Raw genomic sequence first — 16,830 nt, 5'->3', positions numbered from 1 at the left:
CGATGATTTCCTCACACTATTTAGCGAGATTAAATAAAAAAAAAGAAAAAAAAAAGTATACTCCAGTATATTTGCCTAAGCAATTGCTAACTGCTATACTGATTTTACCCAATAACCAAGGCATACCAATTAATAAACAATAGAGAGACGCTTAAAACTCTCAAGTACACACACTGCTCATGTTCAACAACGGAAAAAAAAAAAAGGAGAGCTATCATTTGCTTCACCTGGGCTTTGCTGTAGAAATTGGGTTCATTGATTTTATACAAGTACATCATGATAATGGTTTGGGCTCTACTTTGTTTCCTCCTTAGCCTTGTCCTCTTCCTTCTTGTCTTCCGACTTCTTCTCTCCTTCTTTCGTTTCTTCCTTTTGCTCTTCTCCGTTCGTAAGACTCTCGCTCTTGAGGTTTTCAATCTTGTTGTTTATGAGATTGTGAAGTGCAATGACAGCTCGGATCAAACTTGAGAGGTAGATGACGAGAAGTTGGTCATTGGTCTTTACGCTAAATGATCTGACCATTTCCTGAGTTTGAAGATTGGGCAGCAAATTAAATATGTCTTGCAAGTTGTAAATAATTTGATGGTTGACTGGAAGCTGGCCTGCAACGACTTTTTGAAGGTAGTCCCTTATATCTTCGAGCCGCGTTTGCAAACCCTTGACTGAATTCAATTGATCTGTGACTCGCGTTGACAGAGTACCGACGGCATTATCTTTGATGTCTCTAAGCAAATGTTCTACACCAATTTCTTCTGCTTCCTCCGCCTCAATTTCTGATGGGACATGCAAGAATGTCTTTTGTGTTGCTGTACCGTCGTCTTTGATTTCCTCAATGGCAAAGTAAGCATCGGTGGGAATACTGATGTCCTTGGGCTTGACATCGACAATGACAAGGACAGGGTTGGGTGTATAGCGTTTGAAGAGTTCATTAATCTCGAGGTCAGAGGCACGTAACTTTGGGCCACTGTGGTACCATCCGATCATTTTTTCCTTTGCTAATAGTGAAGAAAGTCGTTTAACACATACAATGAGCTTGTATTCAAATATCACAATTTCAATTTCACTCACCATTAACCTTCTTGAACATGTCGTTCATAGCTTCAACATAGTTGTGGTCCAAGTACCACACGCTAGGATCCTTGTCATCTTCTTCAAATGGGACTGTAACGAAGGAATCATACATGAGTGACGTTAAATTCTCCAAATACATAAACTTGGTTCGATCGCCATACCTGCAAAACTGTTGGCTACGTTGACTGATTTGCCCTTGCTTTGACCTAGAAGAACACCTACAACGCGCTTCTTGGAGTCTTTTGCTGCACGATTATAGTGATCGGTGACAGATAAAAGAACCAGAGGGTGTACAGTGACAGTCGTGGTGGGTGCAATGGACGTGGTAGCAGGCATCGTTTGCTAGCAAGTTGTGATAAAAGGTGGTGTTTCGAAAGAGACCCGTAGGTAGCAGGTACGTTACGTGGGCTGGTACGCTTTGCTTGAGAGTGATGTAACCACAAAATGCAATAGTTGAATTGATTGCTTGAAATACCTAAAAATTGCAATGACCGCTCTGCCCTTTTTTGTTCCCTTGCCCCCAGCTGTGGAACCACTCCTCGTCGTCTGTGGGTCTTGTACACATGTCTAACTACAATTACGATTATATCATCAAGGTATATACCACGCCATAAGGTCGACTGCATTGCGCAACTTTCATAGCTAACAGTACCTTGTATTTCTGCCGTTGTAGTATGTCATTATCGGAGATACTGGTAAGTTTCAAGCCAGATCTTGGTGTGATGGTTACCAAAGGTTTATATTAACGATGTGAATTGCCATGTGCACGTTTTGGGGAAAAAGGTGTAGGAAAGGTACTTCTATTTTACTTTTCGAGCTAGATGCACTGCGGCTACTGCCATGTGTTGTAATTCGATCGCACTCAGCCTCGAGAAATATCGCCTAGGTCGACGTTCTTGTCTTTCATATACTTACCGATGCATTCTAGTCATGTCTTTTGCTGCAGTTCACCGACAAGCGATTTCAACCTGCACACGACTTAACCATTGGGTATGTATTGTCAACTGAATGAGGGCGGCCTGTAGCGAGCCATATGCTTTTTTGTTTCATTTCATTAAGGTTTTGTTAACATGTGGATATCTTTTTATTAGTGTTGAATTTGGAACTCGTTTTGTCACTGTCGATGGAAAACAAATCAAATTACAGATTTGGGATACCGTAAGCTGTGTTTTGGTAATACCTCACTGCGTCGAGTAGGCAGGCGTACTAATCTTGTATCGATGGTTGTTCAGGCGGGCCAAGAGTCGTTTCGTAGTATAACAAGGAGTTACTATAGAGGTGCTGCTGGTGCTTTGTTGGGTACGTTGTTAATGACTTCATGGTCAATTTCTGTGTGACATCAACACATGCTAATGTCGATTCCAGTTTTTGATATCACTAGGTAATGCTTTACAACCGGAAGGCCCCTTACGGCTAGTAAACTTAAAGCCAAAGCTGCTTCACTCACATCTAACACCTCACTCCTTTTCTTAGACGAGAAACGTTCGATCATCTTGTAACGTGGCTGGAAGGTAAGGCGGTACATCCGTGGGGGAAAGTTAATGCACAGCCTCAAGACGCTGAATATTTGAGATTGACCTAGATGTTCGTAAACATGCCAATCCCAATACATCCATCATGGTTTTGGGCAACAAGAGCGACTTGGAAAGCAAGAGACAAGTTACACGTGAGGAAGCCGAGCGATTTGCTGGAGAGAATGATCTTTTTTACTTGGAAACTTCAGCAAAGGCTGCGAATAATGTGGAAGAGGCCTTTGTAAAGACCACTGAAGACATCTATAACAAGATCAAGACTGGAGTGTTCGACGTTTCAAATCAGGTGAGTTCTAAATCTATGCCCCCCTCTTCTGTGGCTCAAACTGAACCCGTTCCTCCATCGATTAGTCCAACGGTGTTAAGCTCGGCCCACTTCAGGGAGGCTCATCATTACCTGCAACCGGATCTGCTGGTGGCGGTGGTGGTTGTTGCTAAAGTTTGACCCTCTTCTTCATACTGCAAGCACAGCCGATGTACAACTAACAACAAGAATGAAACAGAATGATACTTAATTATTGACTTGTTTTTGTTGCTTATAATTTCTGTCTGTAGACATCGTTTTATTTCTATCCCATTGTAATTCCACAGTAATACTACGTTTCTCTTAACTCTGTCGTTCTATATCTTTACCATGTTGATATTGTTTCTTTTTTCTTTTATTTTTAATTTTTAGAAAAAAATACTATGCAACAGAAAAAAAAATCCAAAAAAAAAAGCAAATGAAATGAAAAAAAGCAAGTACGGCAACCACATCTTTCTGGGGATGTGGTAAGTTATTAACATGAAGATGTATTTGTTATCTCTTTCATGGCGATATCCAATACATCGGAATCAAACGCAGGCTTTCCATCGGAAAGTACTGTGCCGTTGACCATGATACACTGGATTCCCATTTCTTCTATAGATGGTACGTCTACGTGGATCTCACTGTTGCTGAGGTAAATGAGATGCGTCATGTATCGAGAAGGAGGGCTAGCGGAGAAAAGGTGATTTGGAAATGGAGGATAGCCTGGAGGAGTATTGGGTAGACTGACGGGAGGGTAATATTCCTGGGAAACTGGCAGCGAATCCGTAATACTGGTAGGCGATGGAGGTCGTTCCGTGTTAAGACACTCGTAAAACTTTCTTCTAGCATCAATTAGCTGGCTTTCATTTAGTGCGCTCGTGATGGCACGAATGAAGTCAATGGCGTTGTACCCTTCTGTCTCACGATCGTTACTGCCGTTGAGGATTAGAATTTTTTGGTTTAGACTGGACGACTGAGATATGGCGGCGCCGACTCCGCGCAAAATGAGGCACGGGATGATAGAAGTGTACAGAGAGCCAATAGAGTATACCAAGGTGGACTTGGATTTGATAGCGTCAAAGAATTTGGCATTGGCGATGGGGTATATTTCTTGACCGAATTCATTCATATAGTAAATACGTCGTATCCGAGAGTTCAGTTGCTGACAAGCCTGTTTGGAGAAAACAAGATTTCCATTATAGTAGTCCTCGATTGGTGGGTTATCAAAAAGGGCGGCTTCTGGTGAAAACAAGTCGATTGGATTGCCGATGCGTTTACGAGCGGAACAGCCGGTGGATGGAGGATGAGATATTTCGCATTGACCCTGTAAGGTATCACCATTTTCTAGAACTGCACTGATGGTAGCTGTTTGATTGGTGTTAATGACCGGTATGACCCTCATGCTCTCCTTAATGCCAGTGATGGCCGAGAATAGAAAAATAGCGGCTTCTAATGAACCAAAGAACAGTCTAGCCCCGGTGAGGAAGAAATTGCCAATACTTCCATTGCGAAAGTTGAATCGTTTGTTGGCTCTCTTGAGGAGTTCATAGTCAAACATGGTGAGAAAGCCTCGTATCGTCTCTCTTTTCTCCACGGTAATAGGAGTCCATAATCTGCAAGTTAAAAAAAACAAACGAGTTTGGCGGCATGTTATAAATATAGAATATAGGGCGAGCTTTAGGTATGCCAATTTGATTATATTTTTTTTTTTTTTACCTGTGATGCCCTTCAACAATAGTGGCCCATTCCTCCTTGATGATGTACTCGTCGCCTTCAGAAGGCAATCGATAGCTCAGGAGATCTCGAATAGCAGTGTGTTCGGCAGCGTCACCATGATGCACATCCATCAGTCTGATGAGGCGGGATCGTAGATCACCAATTGAAGGCCCGCCTAAAACCCTCAATAATTCGCTCTGCAAACGATTGATAAGTACCTCAGTCACGATACAGGGCAAAGCAAAATTGAGAAACATACGGTTGAGCCTCCATTGTCGCTGATACCAAGCACAAAAGATACATTTCGACCGAATACATCACAAATGTGATTGCAAGCGGATCCGCCTGAAATGACTAGAAACGTTGAACACGAAGAGTTCATGTGGAGTTGTAAAAAATAGGTTCAATTATAAGTTCATTTCCTTTGTTTGATGAACAAAGTAAAGGTGAGTCCGGTAATGAAAGAGGGAAAGAGTAAGAATGAAAAGAATGGCCGGCGTGATAGCACATGAAAAAATAGCCGTGCCCTCATAATTTTGTCCGTAGAGATAAGAATATGGATATCGTTATCGTGTCCAATCATAATGCACGTTTGATAATCAAGTTTTGGAAGTAGTCAAGTCAAAATTTCCATCCCCCCAACCCAGCCTTTGACGTAGGTTTAGCGGTTTCTCACCACTCGATGTCTTACTTTTGACGCTGTAAATCAACACAAACATGTTAGTTTGGCTATTAGCTATTTTACCTATCAAAGGACTTGTTTATCCATCAAGCTGGATCGATTACACTGCAGGCGGACTGTCAGCTAAGCCGACGCACCCCAAAAAGGTAGCTGGCCGCAAAGCAAGCCGCCAGAAATATTTCAAATTGATGTGCCCGAGCCCTATTTTGTGATGTGGATCAAAAAAAAAAAACTTCTTCAGCAGCAGGTACAAAACACCCCACATACTGTCTATTTACAGATGCTTGTTTCGATTCCAAAAAGACATGACTCCAAAAAAACGTCCCAGTATTCACCACCACATCCGGTTATCGTGACGAAGTTTTGCATTTTTGTATTTGTACAGGAATGAAATGATCAAAGCATGCAAATATGGTACAAGGGTAAGGTAGTAGAGGGGAAGGGAAGGGAAGAAATCAGGGCTAAAAACTGACCCTTTAAATACAGGCTGCTCCGTTGGAAAAAGAGTGAGGGGTTAGTCTACCGAGTCTATATTGGATTGTTCTAAAGAGTATTGCCAGGTTTGCTTTGCTTTCTTCTGCATCATATCTTCAACAAGTTCTAAATGTCGTTGTAAGCCGTGACCAGTAAGCGGAATGTCATTGTCGCGAGCGTACATGATCCAACGATGAGCATCGTCCCAACGTCGCTTTTTCACAGTCGTATCAATGAGATACCACATTGTGCGTTGGTCGGCTCGGACTCCCATATCTTCAAATACTTTGAACATGGATTCCGCAGATCTAATGTCTCCGTACATCTTGGCGAGGCCTCTGACCCAAATGTTCAAAGTCGATGTTGTGAATGGGACTTTTTGTCGCCTTCCTTGTCGCAAAAGTGTGTAGACTTCTCGAGGAATCGTATTATGGTTCTTCATCCGATAATGAATGAAATAGCCATTCATCATAGTATTGTACAAAATAGTCATAGACACAGTCTGCTTTTGGCTTGTATCGGAAGATTGGTGTTCGACAATGGTATTAAATAGAGATCGAGCTTGTGAGATGTCTGAAAAGTCGGTTGTAAGAAGCCCTTGAAGAAGGATACTATGGACCACCGTATTCGGTTGGATGCCAAGGTGAACCATGTCTTTGACCATGGAGTTTGCCGTGTTGATATCAGGAACGCCGTCAGGATTGCGCAAAACATAGCCGTTGATCACGGTGGCAAATGATATGACGTCCGGTTGGGGGTAGCTGTCTTGGCCATGAATCATCTTATCCAACATGTTGCGAGCTTCCTTAATATCGCCTGACATGGTGATTGCATGAAGGTGTAAGTTGCAAGTGCATATGGACAATGGTCGAGGAAGCTGGTGGGAATATTGTTGAATCAACTGCGTGGCGATGCCAATGCGATTATGTCGAAGTAGAAACGTAAGATAGCTGTTGTAAACCGCGTCGTCGTCGATGTTGTCTTTAAATGCTGGGTGTGTCACCATACGCTCGGCAATCGATGCAATAGACGTACTATCAGGATTGCTTGCCAACGCGTAGGCAAGAATACCAGACGTAAACCGGTTGATGGCCTTCGGCGTCGAGTTTTCCAACGCAATATCCAACCAGCGCTCTGCCTCGACCCAGTTTTGCTTTGATAGATGATATTTTAAAAAGCTGTTGCAAAGAGCGGGAGTAGTTGATGTAGCGTCTCGATTCAACTGTTGGTACAATGCATTGGCAGTGGTAGGGTCGTCCTGAACGAAAAGTTCATGTTGAATCAAAATATTGTAGGTGACGTTGGTAGGGGAGATATTGTGTTGCTGCATGCTATCTAAAACCGCTCGAGCTCCATTCGCGTTGACTGTTTTTAAGTATTGAGACAGAACAACATTACACAAACGTTGCCGTTGCTTCAATACATGGACAGTATCGTGAATATCCTGAACCATTTGATTGAGGTCGAATCCATCTTGCCATACTAAACGACGGACCAGGTGCGATTGAACCATTTCTTCCAGTTCAACGTGGGTATACTTGCTAGACAAAAACACATCCCTTGCCGTCTGAAAGTCCAGCTTGTTGATATAATGCTGCGTAGCTTTCCAAATGGGTGATCGTTTACCATGGATGCTATCAGGATGAACAGATTGTAAAACAGATATTATATCGGTGACAGGAAGTTTGGAGGCATGGTCATAGATGGTTTTGGATATTTTGAACGGTGCTGTAATGTGCTTGGCAGCATTGTCCAGCAGTGCTTGGATAGCCTCTTGATAGTGACCCTGGTCAATGAGCTGTCGCAAATGTTGGCCGAGTAAAACTTGGTCTTGTTGGCTATTCGAAGCTACAGCATTGTTTTCGGTAGTGTGTAAATTATTGACTGACTTTCGGTCCAATAGTAATTGGTCTTGAAAAAGAGTGTTTAAATCGGTGGTAGCAGAAGATTCTTGCTGAATGGATGTTCGAGCATTCGCTGACGACTTTTCATTCAGTTTGACTGATGATGTTGAAGTAGAATCTCGATCAACAGTAGCAATATTGGTTATACTCCGGTGTAATGGAAGTGTGCGGCGTGGCCAATCAGCTGGGTGAAGCAGCCATTTAGGTGCATGTGGATGGTACAAGGGCTTATTATTAGGGCATCGCAAAGCCAACAGTGCTATGGAAGACCCATTTCTGAATCTCCTTGGTATCATGTGTTGCAGTATATTTGCATGCTACGCAAATGAAGGCTGCTAAGAAGAGGGCTAGAAAACGTGCTCTGCCGGTAAGGTGTGAAATCCGTAATGTAAAAGCAAAGGTGATTTAGCTTTTGTCGAAAATGTCGCTGACAGTCCTCTCACGTACAAAGAAAAAAGGTGCCCTGGTAAGCTGGACCAGCTGAGTGGCTTGTTTTTGGGGGGAATGTGACAATGAAAATTAAAGTCCTCTTGTTTTTTTATTTTTTGCTTCCAACAATCTTGAGCGTACCGTTAGGCAGCCATTCACCAATATCACCAGTCATGAACCATTTATCACCATCAAGTACTTCGCTGGTAGTGTTGGAGTCACCCCAGTATCCACTAAATACATTATTGCCACGTACGCAGATTTCACCTCGAGGATTGGGTGTGTCTGTAGCCAGATAGCCTTCGGGTAAATCGATCAATTTGACTTCATTACAAGGTGTCGGTGAACCTCGGCTGGCAGGATTGGCTGCATAGTCAAAGAACATAGACGCAGTAATGGTTCCCGATGCTTCAGTTCGGCTGTAGGTTGGAACGGCTTGAGCGCCGAGTACGACGCGAACAAAAGTTGGTAGATCTCCTAAGTCGCCATCTTTAAATTGGGAATATGACTGTCAGCACCAGTTTTGGATGCACTTGAATTGAAATTGGCGTCACTTACTGTTGTCAAATAGAACCAATCGAAGAGATCCGCCGAATGTCTTTTGTCTAATATCGCGGAAAACAAGCATATCATATCTGTTATCAACCACCAGACGTCCTTCGTTGAGAAGAGTACGTTTCTTTGCTTCATAGCCTCTCTTGTACAAGAAGCTGTTGCCATAATGGCTCTCGATGCGATCTTTGATCTGGGTAAAAGCCAGTGATCCGCTGCCAGAAAGTTAGGCATCGTTCATGAGTAATGTTAACAATCTCTTTCCACTCACCTGGCGATTATGGTTGGCATGGCTTGCTGTGCACATGTTTGGAGTCTGGTTATATCAACGACCTCTTCGTCCTCAGCAATTTCACATCCATATGCAATGGAACCTCCAACATAGCTGAGCATGCCAGTGAGTACCCGACTCAAGACATTTCCTATTAAATAAAGGAGGGAGACAAGAAAGGAAAACATTGGCGGTTAGTCAGACGCTCATAGATGTGTCTAGCTGCTGGGAACCTACCAAGAGGGTAGCTGTATATCAGGCGATCGGCTGCCGTCACTTTTTGATTAGGAGGCATAATTGCGATGTAAGAAGCTGAAGCAAAAAATAAGGTTGAGTCATTTGATATTGGCGATCTTGGGTAGCAGGTCACCGACTATTCCACAGCTTACCGATATTGGCGAGAATATTCTAATATATAAAGGGTTAATAAATGCGCATGCGCCTTCCAATACAGAATTTAGATATACGATTCTCACCTTATGCTTCAATACAACACCAGCTTTCTATAGTGTTGATTTTTTTGAGAAATCAAAAACCACATTAGTTGACCCTTATACAACTATATACCTCGTCCATTTTTACTGACCTTTCCAGATGCTTTGGTGAAGTATATGCTACAAATGTCCTCGGGTTCTGTGTAGGAATGTAAATTAGCCAAACACTAATCGGAATCCACGCAAGCTTACAAAGAACTGAACAATAGAATCCCCCCCCCCGCCTTCTGCCGTACCTGGAACAACGGGACTGGTAGGATGAGCAGCACCGATGGCTTCAACATTCTTAAATTCCTCCAACTTGATATTCTTTTCGTTGGCAGAAGCCAACTCAGCATGGCTTGGAGTTCCATCAACAATGACATATTTAACCGAGGTGCCTTCAGCGACTGAAAGTAAAATAGGCAGAGTTTCCTTATCGACAACGACAGTCGTCAAAGAGGTTGTACTCAAAATATGAGATATGAAAGTGGTGCGTGCGCTAGCAGCGATAGGGATGGTGACATAAGAATGAGAATTGGCAGCTGTATGGCGTAGAAGTAATGGATATAATTATGAGTCAAAGTCATACACGTGGAAACAATTTGGTGCAGTTTACAAACCTTGCTCGGCAATAAAGGTTTCTGATTTTCGCGAAAAAGACGTTAGCGGTGGTAATAAAATCACAAAACCACCAGGGAGTGTCACATACCAGACGATGACTTTGCGAAAACACCCACGAAAGAAGATGCATCGTTTGTCTTTGGTGTCAAGCTAGCAAAAGTGGCCAAACCGCATCGAAAGTTGTCAACTCTTCTCTTGACTTCATCTACAAACATACTAACCATCAGCCACCAGTTTAAACGCAATTGAAATTACCCTTTAAAGCTAACATACCATACGTTTGCTAATACGAGAAAGAAAAAAAAAATAGGGGATTTCAGTTGCCTAGAACAAATAACTCAGGTCGGCAAACGGACACCTACCCAGACAACAGCGGAACCATTAAAATTGCCAAGAAATTTAGCATTGAGATTAGATTTGGCGCCACCTAGTTCAAAGAGATCGTGCAATGTGCGAATATTGCGATCCATAGTTAACATCAAAGGCGAACCATTAGGATGCATTCGAGATCTGTAAATGGCGGTCTCTCCCACATGTCGCAGGCGAGAGGGGTCGGCTTGAGCGTTGAGCAAAAGTGGATGGACATCAGGACCTTTGGCGTTACGAATGGACAAGAGCGCAACAGTACTGATAGATCCTAACAGAAGGAAGCTCAGGGTGTCAAGGTCAAGGCTCATTTTTGAAGAATAGAGGAATGGCACTATTGCCCGCCCAGCTATCGCTCTTTACAAGGTCGGCGGACTGTCACGCGCAAAAGGCACGCTGCCCTGGCAGTGTTTCCCCCCCCCCCCCAAAAAAAAATACAAAAAAAATTGGAGGCTACAAAATTGGTGTAGCCACTGGATGGCTACCTTTGCTAGCAGGTGGAAGGAATCCGGCCGAACTGCATGATAGTCATAGACCTGAGTTACCGCCACGTTCTCCTGACCGTCACGACGCGTTATGCGGCCGACGGGGGGCGGGGGATCGACAGGCCAATAAGGAAGATAAATGTATCGGCTACCTTCATGCGAAGGTTGTCCATATTTTTTTTTTTGTTGTTGTTTTTCGTCGGGTATTTCGGCATGGCAAATGCAGACTGAGGCGGTGTTGCCGTTGCCAGAATGAGACATAGCACTCCATATTGATCTTTGATGTTAGCGTCATATCACTTTGTAGCGAGGCATATCAACAATTGAGTGGATACAGACTAACGAGAGCTGCAAAGAAGTCCGGTCATGAATAAGGGACAAAAATTCAGTAGCGGCTTGTCTTCACGATTTTTACTGCTGCGCCTCAGGGGTGTCTGCACTTCAAGGTGTTTGCGTTACGAAACGAACAAAGTCTATTTGGTCGACAAGGAGGCGGTTTTGGGCTGGCTGGGCCCGTTCGCTTTAACTCTCGCTCGGCCTGTCTCAGCGATCTTTTACTTTTTTTTTTTTTTTCTTTTTATAATCCTGTATCCAACTATCGCACCCCTCTTTTCTTTCTCTACTTGTTTGTGTCTTATACCCCAGCCTGTTGCTGAAAGTACTTTGTGAGCGGCTGGCCCCACTTCGATCAAACGTGAACATTCGTCACCAACAACAAACGTCGCAGCCAAATTATGCGACAAACAGCATCCCTTGATAATTTAGGACTCTCGCGAATCAACGTTATTGAAACTATCTTCATTACTCCCAAGCGGAGGTTCAGTCGGCGCTCGAGAAATTCCACTCCACCAAGCGAAACTTCAAGCCGACGGTTCACCATCTCGTTCAACCCCTTTTTAAGTCACAGCAGTCATCACGCTGAGCGTGATCAAGAGAAAATTGACGCTAAGAAACGTCGCACCATGGAACCGGAGGCATCCGATAGCCTATACAGTGATCTCCAAATGACGCAAGTTATATCCGTCATGCAAAAGACGAAACAGGCTGTATTTCATAAATTTTTTTCCACAACACCAAGTGAAGCACGACGTCAGAAACGAGCCATCGCGCAATGGAAGAACCTTACCAAGGAACTCATGTTCTGTGATATAATGAATACTGAATCCAGTGATACCCTAACAGAAGAAACGTATCGTCTTCCCGCCAAAAGCTCTCTGATACGCCAGTTCATACTCAATGAGTTGATCTCAACCGAAGAATCCTACTTGAGCCACCTCCACCGTGTAACAACGGCTTTGCTGACTTTACCTTGCGCCATCCAGCCCATTTTTGGCGATTTTCCGAGGCTTGTCCTGCTGTCCAGATCTCTCATCCAGGGCTTTAAAAATACTTCCAGTGTCGCCGATGTGTTCCGTCAACACGAAGATGACTTTGAGATATACATATTGTATGCTTGTAACTTTGAAAAAAATCGCAAGCGTATCACCCGGACTGAGGTTCAATGTCCCTCGTTTAGCGATATGATACAGCAATTGGCTTCAACGTCCGATCGCCTCGGTCTGGCCGACTACATGATCATCCCAATTCAGCGGATCGCTCGCTATTGCCTCTTGCTGAAAGGTGAGTTAACCGAAGTCGCCTGTACTGTTTATCCCCTTCCTAGATTTTAACTCCCGGCCTTTTTTCCCGGTTAGAACTCAAGAAATATACACATCCTTTGGATACAGAGTATTCTAAAATTGAAGTCATGTTAAAAAGCCTGACCGGCTTAGCTCTCGCTATGAACGATGTACAAAAGAAGCTACGCCGATGACAGAGTAGTTCTTCATAATATAGCTTTTGCACCATATACCATATCTGTACTCATCCTTTTTTTTTTCCCGCATATTTGCTTTGCTTTGCTTTGATCACTCACACTTTCACTTCTTCAAACCTGATCGTGCACGCTGCTAACCCACACACACACACAAATAAGACAATATAATAAATAGATTGGAAATACACTATTTCTTGGCTGATTTTTCCTTATACATAATATTGAGTGAGTGTTTTTTTTTGGGGGGAATGTTGGGTGGCACCATTGTTTGCATTCTCCAATGGAGAGAGCATGTCAAGGGGAGCTGGCTGATTTACATAACAGAGTGTGGATGAGGGTGTATTTATAAGAGTGTATGAAGCAAAAAGAACGAAAGGATATTGTTTTTTTGGTTTTCTGTAAAGGTGGGGTGGGGACAGTGAACGAACGAACGAATAAAATGAAAAAATAACAAGGTAATTACAAAATTACGACTGGGGAAGGTGGTTTTTTTTTGTGTGCGTGGATCTTCGATGGAGAGAAACACCCAGAGGTACCCTAGTAGAACATTTGTTGAAGTAAAATGTCATTGGCATAACCGTCACTTAAGCTTGTATCCATTGTTCCATCTATAAAAGTGTCTATGTCGTTGGCAATGTCTTTTGCCATGGGGTTGGTCAAGAAGCTTTGTTCTAACAGGGCTTCATCCATATAGCTCATGCCGAATGCTGACATTCCATTGAGCGCGTCTTCCGTCATGTCGAAGGCCAAGGTGGACGGACTGTTGCCAGTGGTGCTGCTAGAAGATTCTTCGAGCGATAAGAAATCTATAGGGTCTTCTTCCAATTTGACCATCATGGGGTCATCCACCGAAGCTGAGCTGGGGGCATCGAACGAGAAGAGATCCGATGCATCAAAGCAGTCTCCGAAATCCAGGGTATCCGTAGAGCTACTGGAGGAAGACATTTGATCTACGGGATGGATCGTTCCACTCTCTGATAATTGAGCATAGTGCTTGTTCTGAGCAGCCAAAGCGGCTACCGTCAGCGGAGTAGGCGAGGGCAGTTGTGATACTCTAGCCACCGGGGCAACGCGTGAAGAAGCCTTTCTAGGGCACAAATGACCGCAGAACTTGGTACGATATATATCTAAAGCTCTTTGGAGGAGGTTCTTCTTGCCAGCTAACTGTCTTGAATTGAGCCACGCCAATTTCCAACCCAGTTCGTTACACTCATTTTCTTGTTGCCATTTTGCGTGGCTACCAGGCAGGGTTGAATTATGGCCGATCAATGCCCTTGGGTACACGGAATTCTGTGTCTTGAAGCTGTCTTCAATCTCTGTCATATCTACAGATTCGATATTGATACGGATTCTACATCGCGAACTCGTGGCTGGATCATCAATGGTAAATGTCTTGGGATGCCTTTCAGTGATGGTCGAGTTGGCGGTGGTGGTAGCGGCTGCTGTTTGTATACGTGGTATTTTTTCTGGGCTGCCCATGTCGGGTGATGTTGTAGGCTCATAAGGTAGCACTGCCTTATCGTCGTCATCTTCGTCCCTGCTCTTGCGCTTTCGCAGTGTCCCGTTATTGAGTTTAGCCTGTCGTGCGACCCGGCGTGATCGCATACTTGGGCATCGATTTCGGTAAGAGTCAACTGCACGTTGAATTAAGCCACGTTTGCCAGCAATTTCTTCAACGTTCAACCAAGCCAACTTCCATCCTAATTGGTTGCATTCGTTCTCATAAGCCCATCGATTACCATGGTATTCTTCGCGCGCTATATTTGCTCTTGGATACACCTGGATAGATTGATAAAAAAAAAAAGTTGAGTTATAAATTTATCACGAAAAAATTTTGGGCTCCACGATGAGATGATTATCCATATCTAGGTTGTTGAAATTGGGCGTTCTGAAATTTGTTTTTGGGAGGAGGTGTGGTATTTTCCCTTTTTCTGTTGTCAGTAGAACGTAACTAGGCGGTAACCTTCGCTGGGGGAGTGAGCGTTGAATATAATAAAAAAAAAAATTGCAAATCATCGTGGTGTCTCAGATTCTTGCGCGGTAGTGGCCCGTGGCTTGTTTCTTCTCTTGATTTCGATTTCACAGTGCAATTGCGGTTTTTATGGGCGTGCAAAGAGAAAACCCCGCCGGCTCTTTCGGCAAAACGAATAGAAATTATCGACTACTTACACAATTGGCACTTTTAAAGTCTTCATCCATATCAACAATATTTACAGAGTCCAAGTCGGTTCGACAGGTGTATCGCTTTAAAGTGCGGTTGTTAGAGTAAACAAAGCTAACCCACTCAACCCCATTCCTGATTTCCACAGTGGGTTCCAGTGAAGCAGCTGAGTTATTGGGTTGATCGAAATCGTCGTTGCCAGATTTAGGCGTGGGTTTCTTGAAACATTTTTTGGCGACGGTATTCGTGAGGCATGTTTTAGGCGGCACTTCAGAAGATGAAGTAGTCGTGTTCGTGTTGCTATGGTTGGGGTTGGCCCCGCGGTGTTGCATAGTAGATAGCGCTACGATAGGTGAAATAGGCCCCTTGACGGCAGCAGTGGCAACCACAGCTGCCAACACGTTGGCTACGCTGTTGGCTGTGCTGATCAATTTATCGGAAGGGCAATTTGGAACGAGGGCGATTTCAGAAGATTCATATTGTACTTGGGGTTTGGTAACATTGATTTGCGGGTCGATGGATGGGCTAGGCAAGCATAATTTGGCCATATCATCAGGAGCTATCACGTTCGTAGTGGATGGCATGGAGGGCGAATGCTCAACGCTACGCGGAGGCGTCAATAACCAAGATGGAGTAGCACCATGATGATCATCGTCAAAGCTAGACATGGATTCTACGTCCGTTTCTTGCTGCTTAACCGATGGATCGAGTGTCAAACTACACGTCTGCACTGAAGAAGACTCTATGACCGTGATACTTGTAGTCATGAGTCGTAACTGGTACTTTGTTGAATAAAATTGGGAAGCGCCAGCGCTTTCTGCACTTTGTTGAAGGGGAGAAGAGAAGAGAGATATTCGGAAAGAGGGAGAATTTTATGACTCGGAAAAGGGACCCTCACTGCTTTAGAAATTTTGGAGGACTGTGATTGAGATCTGTCAGATGGATGCAGGCGGACCCAAAATAAGATAAACGATGTTGTTTTATGCTTGCCTGGAGTTATTTTGGAGTGAAGTAGAAAGCAAAAAAAATAAAAAATAACAAAGTGAAGAAGAGCTGGAAGAGGAGTATATCGGTTGAAGAGATAGCTGTCTTACTGCGGGGAATATCTGACAATGTAATATTTTTTGGTCGGGTTCTTGTTTCTCTTTTTCCACTCACTTTACACTAGCATGAAAGAGCCTGCGACGGAAGACGAAAAAAAATGGGTATCACTAGATGTCGGGGCTATGGATAAACCCACATTGAATGGGATAGAGGAATGGCGGTCCGACTAATTTGCACGAGCGCAACGTAAAAAAAATTATGTAGCCTTATTACACACTGCCTGTGAAGATTATCACTTCTTTATGATGACACTTCTTCAAAACCCTCCCCCCTTTGTTTAGATGGACGAAAATATCTACAGGAATGAAAAATAAAATTTCGGAAAAATCGAGTCATTTTTAATTTTGGCCACCCGGTCCGTATTGCACAATCATGATGGAGCCTTATGAAGCCATTTTTGAAATACTGATGGATAGTTGAATTTTTTTTTTTGTGGGGACAGCCCAACACCTCGACGCCTATGGAAAGGTTTTCGTGAAGGAAGCGTCTTACGGAGCGGAGTGTAGAAGCGTTCCTACCAGCGGCTAATGATTCTGATGCGCTGAATTGGATTCCTTCCCCTTGAATGGCTGGTGAATGGTGGATTTTCTTTTCTTTATTTTTTTTTAATCTTGACCTGCCCTAGCTTATTCAATATCCCTTGTAGTTGCTCCTCGAAAGGGAATTAAAAACTGCTTACATCTTTCATTCTATGGCTCCCCAAAAAGAATTATCTCCATTCCAAACTGAGATCCAAAATCCTCCCGTATCTCCATTTCACCCTGACATGTGTCCGTTGCTTTGCAATTTGCCTTTACGTGAGGATTAATGCTTGAAGTCAGTCAACCAATAGCCATCATGCCTTGCCATGTTGCTTCGTTCAGATTGGTTAGCTGGGTTCA

General features: G+C 43.6%; 7 protein-coding genes across 7 annotated transcripts; 2 read left to right on the top strand and 5 right to left on the bottom strand.

Annotated features, from left to right (window-relative positions):
- Positions 1–57: 57 nt before the first annotated feature.
- On the bottom strand, positions 58–1,446 carry K450DRAFT_234534 (uncharacterized protein). The gene is made up of 3 exons (XM_051587939.1): positions 1,233–1,446; positions 1,069–1,161; positions 58–995 (listed from the first exon to the last, which is right to left on the bottom strand). Exons 1-3 carry the CDS (start codon positions 1,405–1,407, stop codon positions 295–297), a joined length of 969 nt encoding a protein of 322 aa, XP_051446086.1. The 5' UTR covers positions 1,408–1,446; the 3' UTR covers positions 58–294.
- A 138-nt stretch (positions 1,447–1,584) lies between these two features.
- Positions 1,585–3,212, top strand: K450DRAFT_234531 (uncharacterized protein). Its single transcript, XM_051587938.1, has 10 exons — positions 1,585–1,667; positions 1,745–1,766; positions 1,855–1,865; positions 2,000–2,061; positions 2,163–2,229; positions 2,304–2,370; positions 2,437–2,452; positions 2,545–2,582; positions 2,654–2,889; positions 2,955–3,212. The coding sequence occupies exons 1-10, from the start codon at positions 1,635–1,637 to the stop codon at positions 3,039–3,041; spliced, it is 639 nt and encodes a 212-aa protein (XP_051446085.1). The 5' UTR covers positions 1,585–1,634; the 3' UTR covers positions 3,042–3,212.
- Positions 3,213–3,215: 3 nt separating this feature from the next.
- K450DRAFT_234524 (uncharacterized protein) lies at positions 3,216–5,116 on the bottom strand. The gene is made up of 3 exons (XM_051587937.1): positions 4,868–5,116; positions 4,609–4,805; positions 3,216–4,505 (listed from the first exon to the last, which is right to left on the bottom strand). Exons 1-3 carry the CDS (start codon positions 4,988–4,990, stop codon positions 3,383–3,385), a joined length of 1,443 nt encoding a protein of 480 aa, XP_051446084.1. The 5' UTR covers positions 4,991–5,116; the 3' UTR covers positions 3,216–3,382.
- Positions 5,117–5,634: 518 nt separating this feature from the next.
- Positions 5,635–8,144, bottom strand: K450DRAFT_234523 (uncharacterized protein). The gene has a single exon (XM_051587936.1). It carries the CDS (start codon positions 7,962–7,964, stop codon positions 5,805–5,807), a length of 2,160 nt encoding a protein of 719 aa, XP_051446083.1. The 5' UTR covers positions 7,965–8,144; the 3' UTR covers positions 5,635–5,804.
- A 1-nt stretch (position 8,145) lies between these two features.
- K450DRAFT_234521 (uncharacterized protein) lies at positions 8,146–10,799 on the bottom strand. Its single transcript, XM_051587935.1, has 12 exons — positions 10,380–10,799; positions 10,291–10,300; positions 10,106–10,222; positions 10,017–10,037; positions 9,651–9,938; positions 9,507–9,553; positions 9,397–9,423; positions 9,310–9,328; positions 9,158–9,232; positions 8,921–9,071; positions 8,656–8,864; positions 8,146–8,586 (listed from the first exon to the last, which is right to left on the bottom strand). Exons 1-12 carry the CDS (start codon positions 10,692–10,694, stop codon positions 8,207–8,209), a joined length of 1,659 nt encoding a protein of 552 aa, XP_051446082.1. The 5' UTR covers positions 10,695–10,799; the 3' UTR covers positions 8,146–8,206.
- A 666-nt stretch (positions 10,800–11,465) lies between these two features.
- Positions 11,466–12,849, top strand: K450DRAFT_299046 (uncharacterized protein). Its single transcript, XM_051593697.1, has 2 exons — positions 11,466–12,488; positions 12,563–12,849. Exons 1-2 carry the CDS (start codon positions 11,603–11,605, stop codon positions 12,679–12,681), a joined length of 1,005 nt encoding a protein of 334 aa, XP_051446081.1. The 5' UTR covers positions 11,466–11,602; the 3' UTR covers positions 12,682–12,849.
- A 1-nt stretch (position 12,850) lies between these two features.
- On the bottom strand, positions 12,851–15,726 carry K450DRAFT_234511 (uncharacterized protein). The gene is made up of 2 exons (XM_051587934.1): positions 14,854–15,726; positions 12,851–14,463 (listed from the first exon to the last, which is right to left on the bottom strand). Exons 1-2 carry the CDS (start codon positions 15,610–15,612, stop codon positions 13,222–13,224), a joined length of 2,001 nt encoding a protein of 666 aa, XP_051446080.1. The 5' UTR covers positions 15,613–15,726; the 3' UTR covers positions 12,851–13,221.
- Between the last annotated feature and the right edge of the window lie 1,104 nt (positions 15,727–16,830).

The sequence above is a fragment of the Umbelopsis ramanniana genome (genome assembly GCF_025399195.1).
Source record: "Umbelopsis ramanniana AG unplaced genomic scaffold K450scaffold_17, whole genome shotgun sequence".
NCBI lineage: Eukaryota > Fungi > Mucoromycota > Umbelopsidomycetes > Umbelopsidales > Umbelopsidaceae > Umbelopsis > Umbelopsis ramanniana.
Note: the sequence above shows the minus strand (reverse complement) of the source record. Positions and strands in the feature narration are given on the sequence as shown.

Bases quoted from the DNA above. Each gene is read 5' to 3' on its own strand.
- K450DRAFT_234531 (XM_051587938.1), top strand. From the start codon at position 1,635: ATGTCTAACTACAATTACGATTATATCATCAAG. The intron at 2,583-2,653 runs GTAAGGCGGTAC...AGATTGACCTAG, and splicing joins TCTTGTAACGTGGCTGGAAG to ATGTTCGTAAACATGCCAAT. The intron at 2,890-2,954 runs GTGAGTTCTAAA...TCCATCGATTAG, and splicing joins TGTTCGACGTTTCAAATCAG to TCCAACGGTGTTAAGCTCGG.
- K450DRAFT_234521 (XM_051587935.1), bottom strand. From the start codon at position 10,694: ATGAGCCTTGACCTTGACACCCTGAGCTTCCTTCTGTTAGGATCTATC. The intron at 9,424-9,506 runs GTCAGTAAAAAT...TCAACACTATAG, and splicing joins TCACCAAAGCATCTGGAAAG to AAAGCTGGTGTTGTATTGAA. The intron at 8,587-8,655 runs GTAAGTGACGCC...CCCAATTTAAAG, and splicing joins ATTGGTTCTATTTGACAACA to ATGGCGACTTAGGAGATCTA.
- K450DRAFT_234524 (XM_051587937.1), bottom strand. From the start codon at position 4,990: ATGAACTCTTCGTGTTCAACGTTTCTAGTCATTTCAGGCGGATCCGCT. The intron at 4,806-4,867 runs GTATGTTTCTCA...AATCGTTTGCAG, and splicing joins GCGACAATGGAGGCTCAACC to AGCGAATTATTGAGGGTTTT. The intron at 4,506-4,608 runs GTAAAAAAAAAA...TTTAACTTGCAG, and splicing joins ATTGTTGAAGGGCATCACAG to ATTATGGACTCCTATTACCG.
- K450DRAFT_234534 (XM_051587939.1), bottom strand. From the start codon at position 1,407: ATGCCTGCTACCACGTCCATTGCACCCACCACGACTGTCACTGTACAC. The intron at 1,162-1,232 runs GTATGGCGATCG...CCTTCGTTACAG, and splicing joins CGTAGCCAACAGTTTTGCAG to TCCCATTTGAAGAAGATGAC. The intron at 996-1,068 runs GTGAGTGAAATT...CTTCACTATTAG, and splicing joins CATGTTCAAGAAGGTTAATG to CAAAGGAAAAAATGATCGGA.
- K450DRAFT_234523 (XM_051587936.1), bottom strand. From the start codon at position 7,964: ATGATACCAAGGAGATTCAGAAATGGGTCTTCCATAGCACTGTTGGCT.
- K450DRAFT_234511 (XM_051587934.1), bottom strand. From the start codon at position 15,612: ATGACTACAAGTATCACGGTCATAGAGTCTTCTTCAGTGCAGACGTGT. The intron at 14,464-14,853 runs GTAAGTAGTCGA...CAATCTATCCAG, and splicing joins ACTTTAAAAGTGCCAATTGT to GTGTATCCAAGAGCAAATAT.
- K450DRAFT_299046 (XM_051593697.1), top strand. From the start codon at position 11,603: ATGCGACAAACAGCATCCCTTGATAATTTAGGACTCTCGCGAATCAAC. The intron at 12,489-12,562 runs GTGAGTTAACCG...TTTCCCGGTTAG, and splicing joins CTATTGCCTCTTGCTGAAAG to AACTCAAGAAATATACACAT.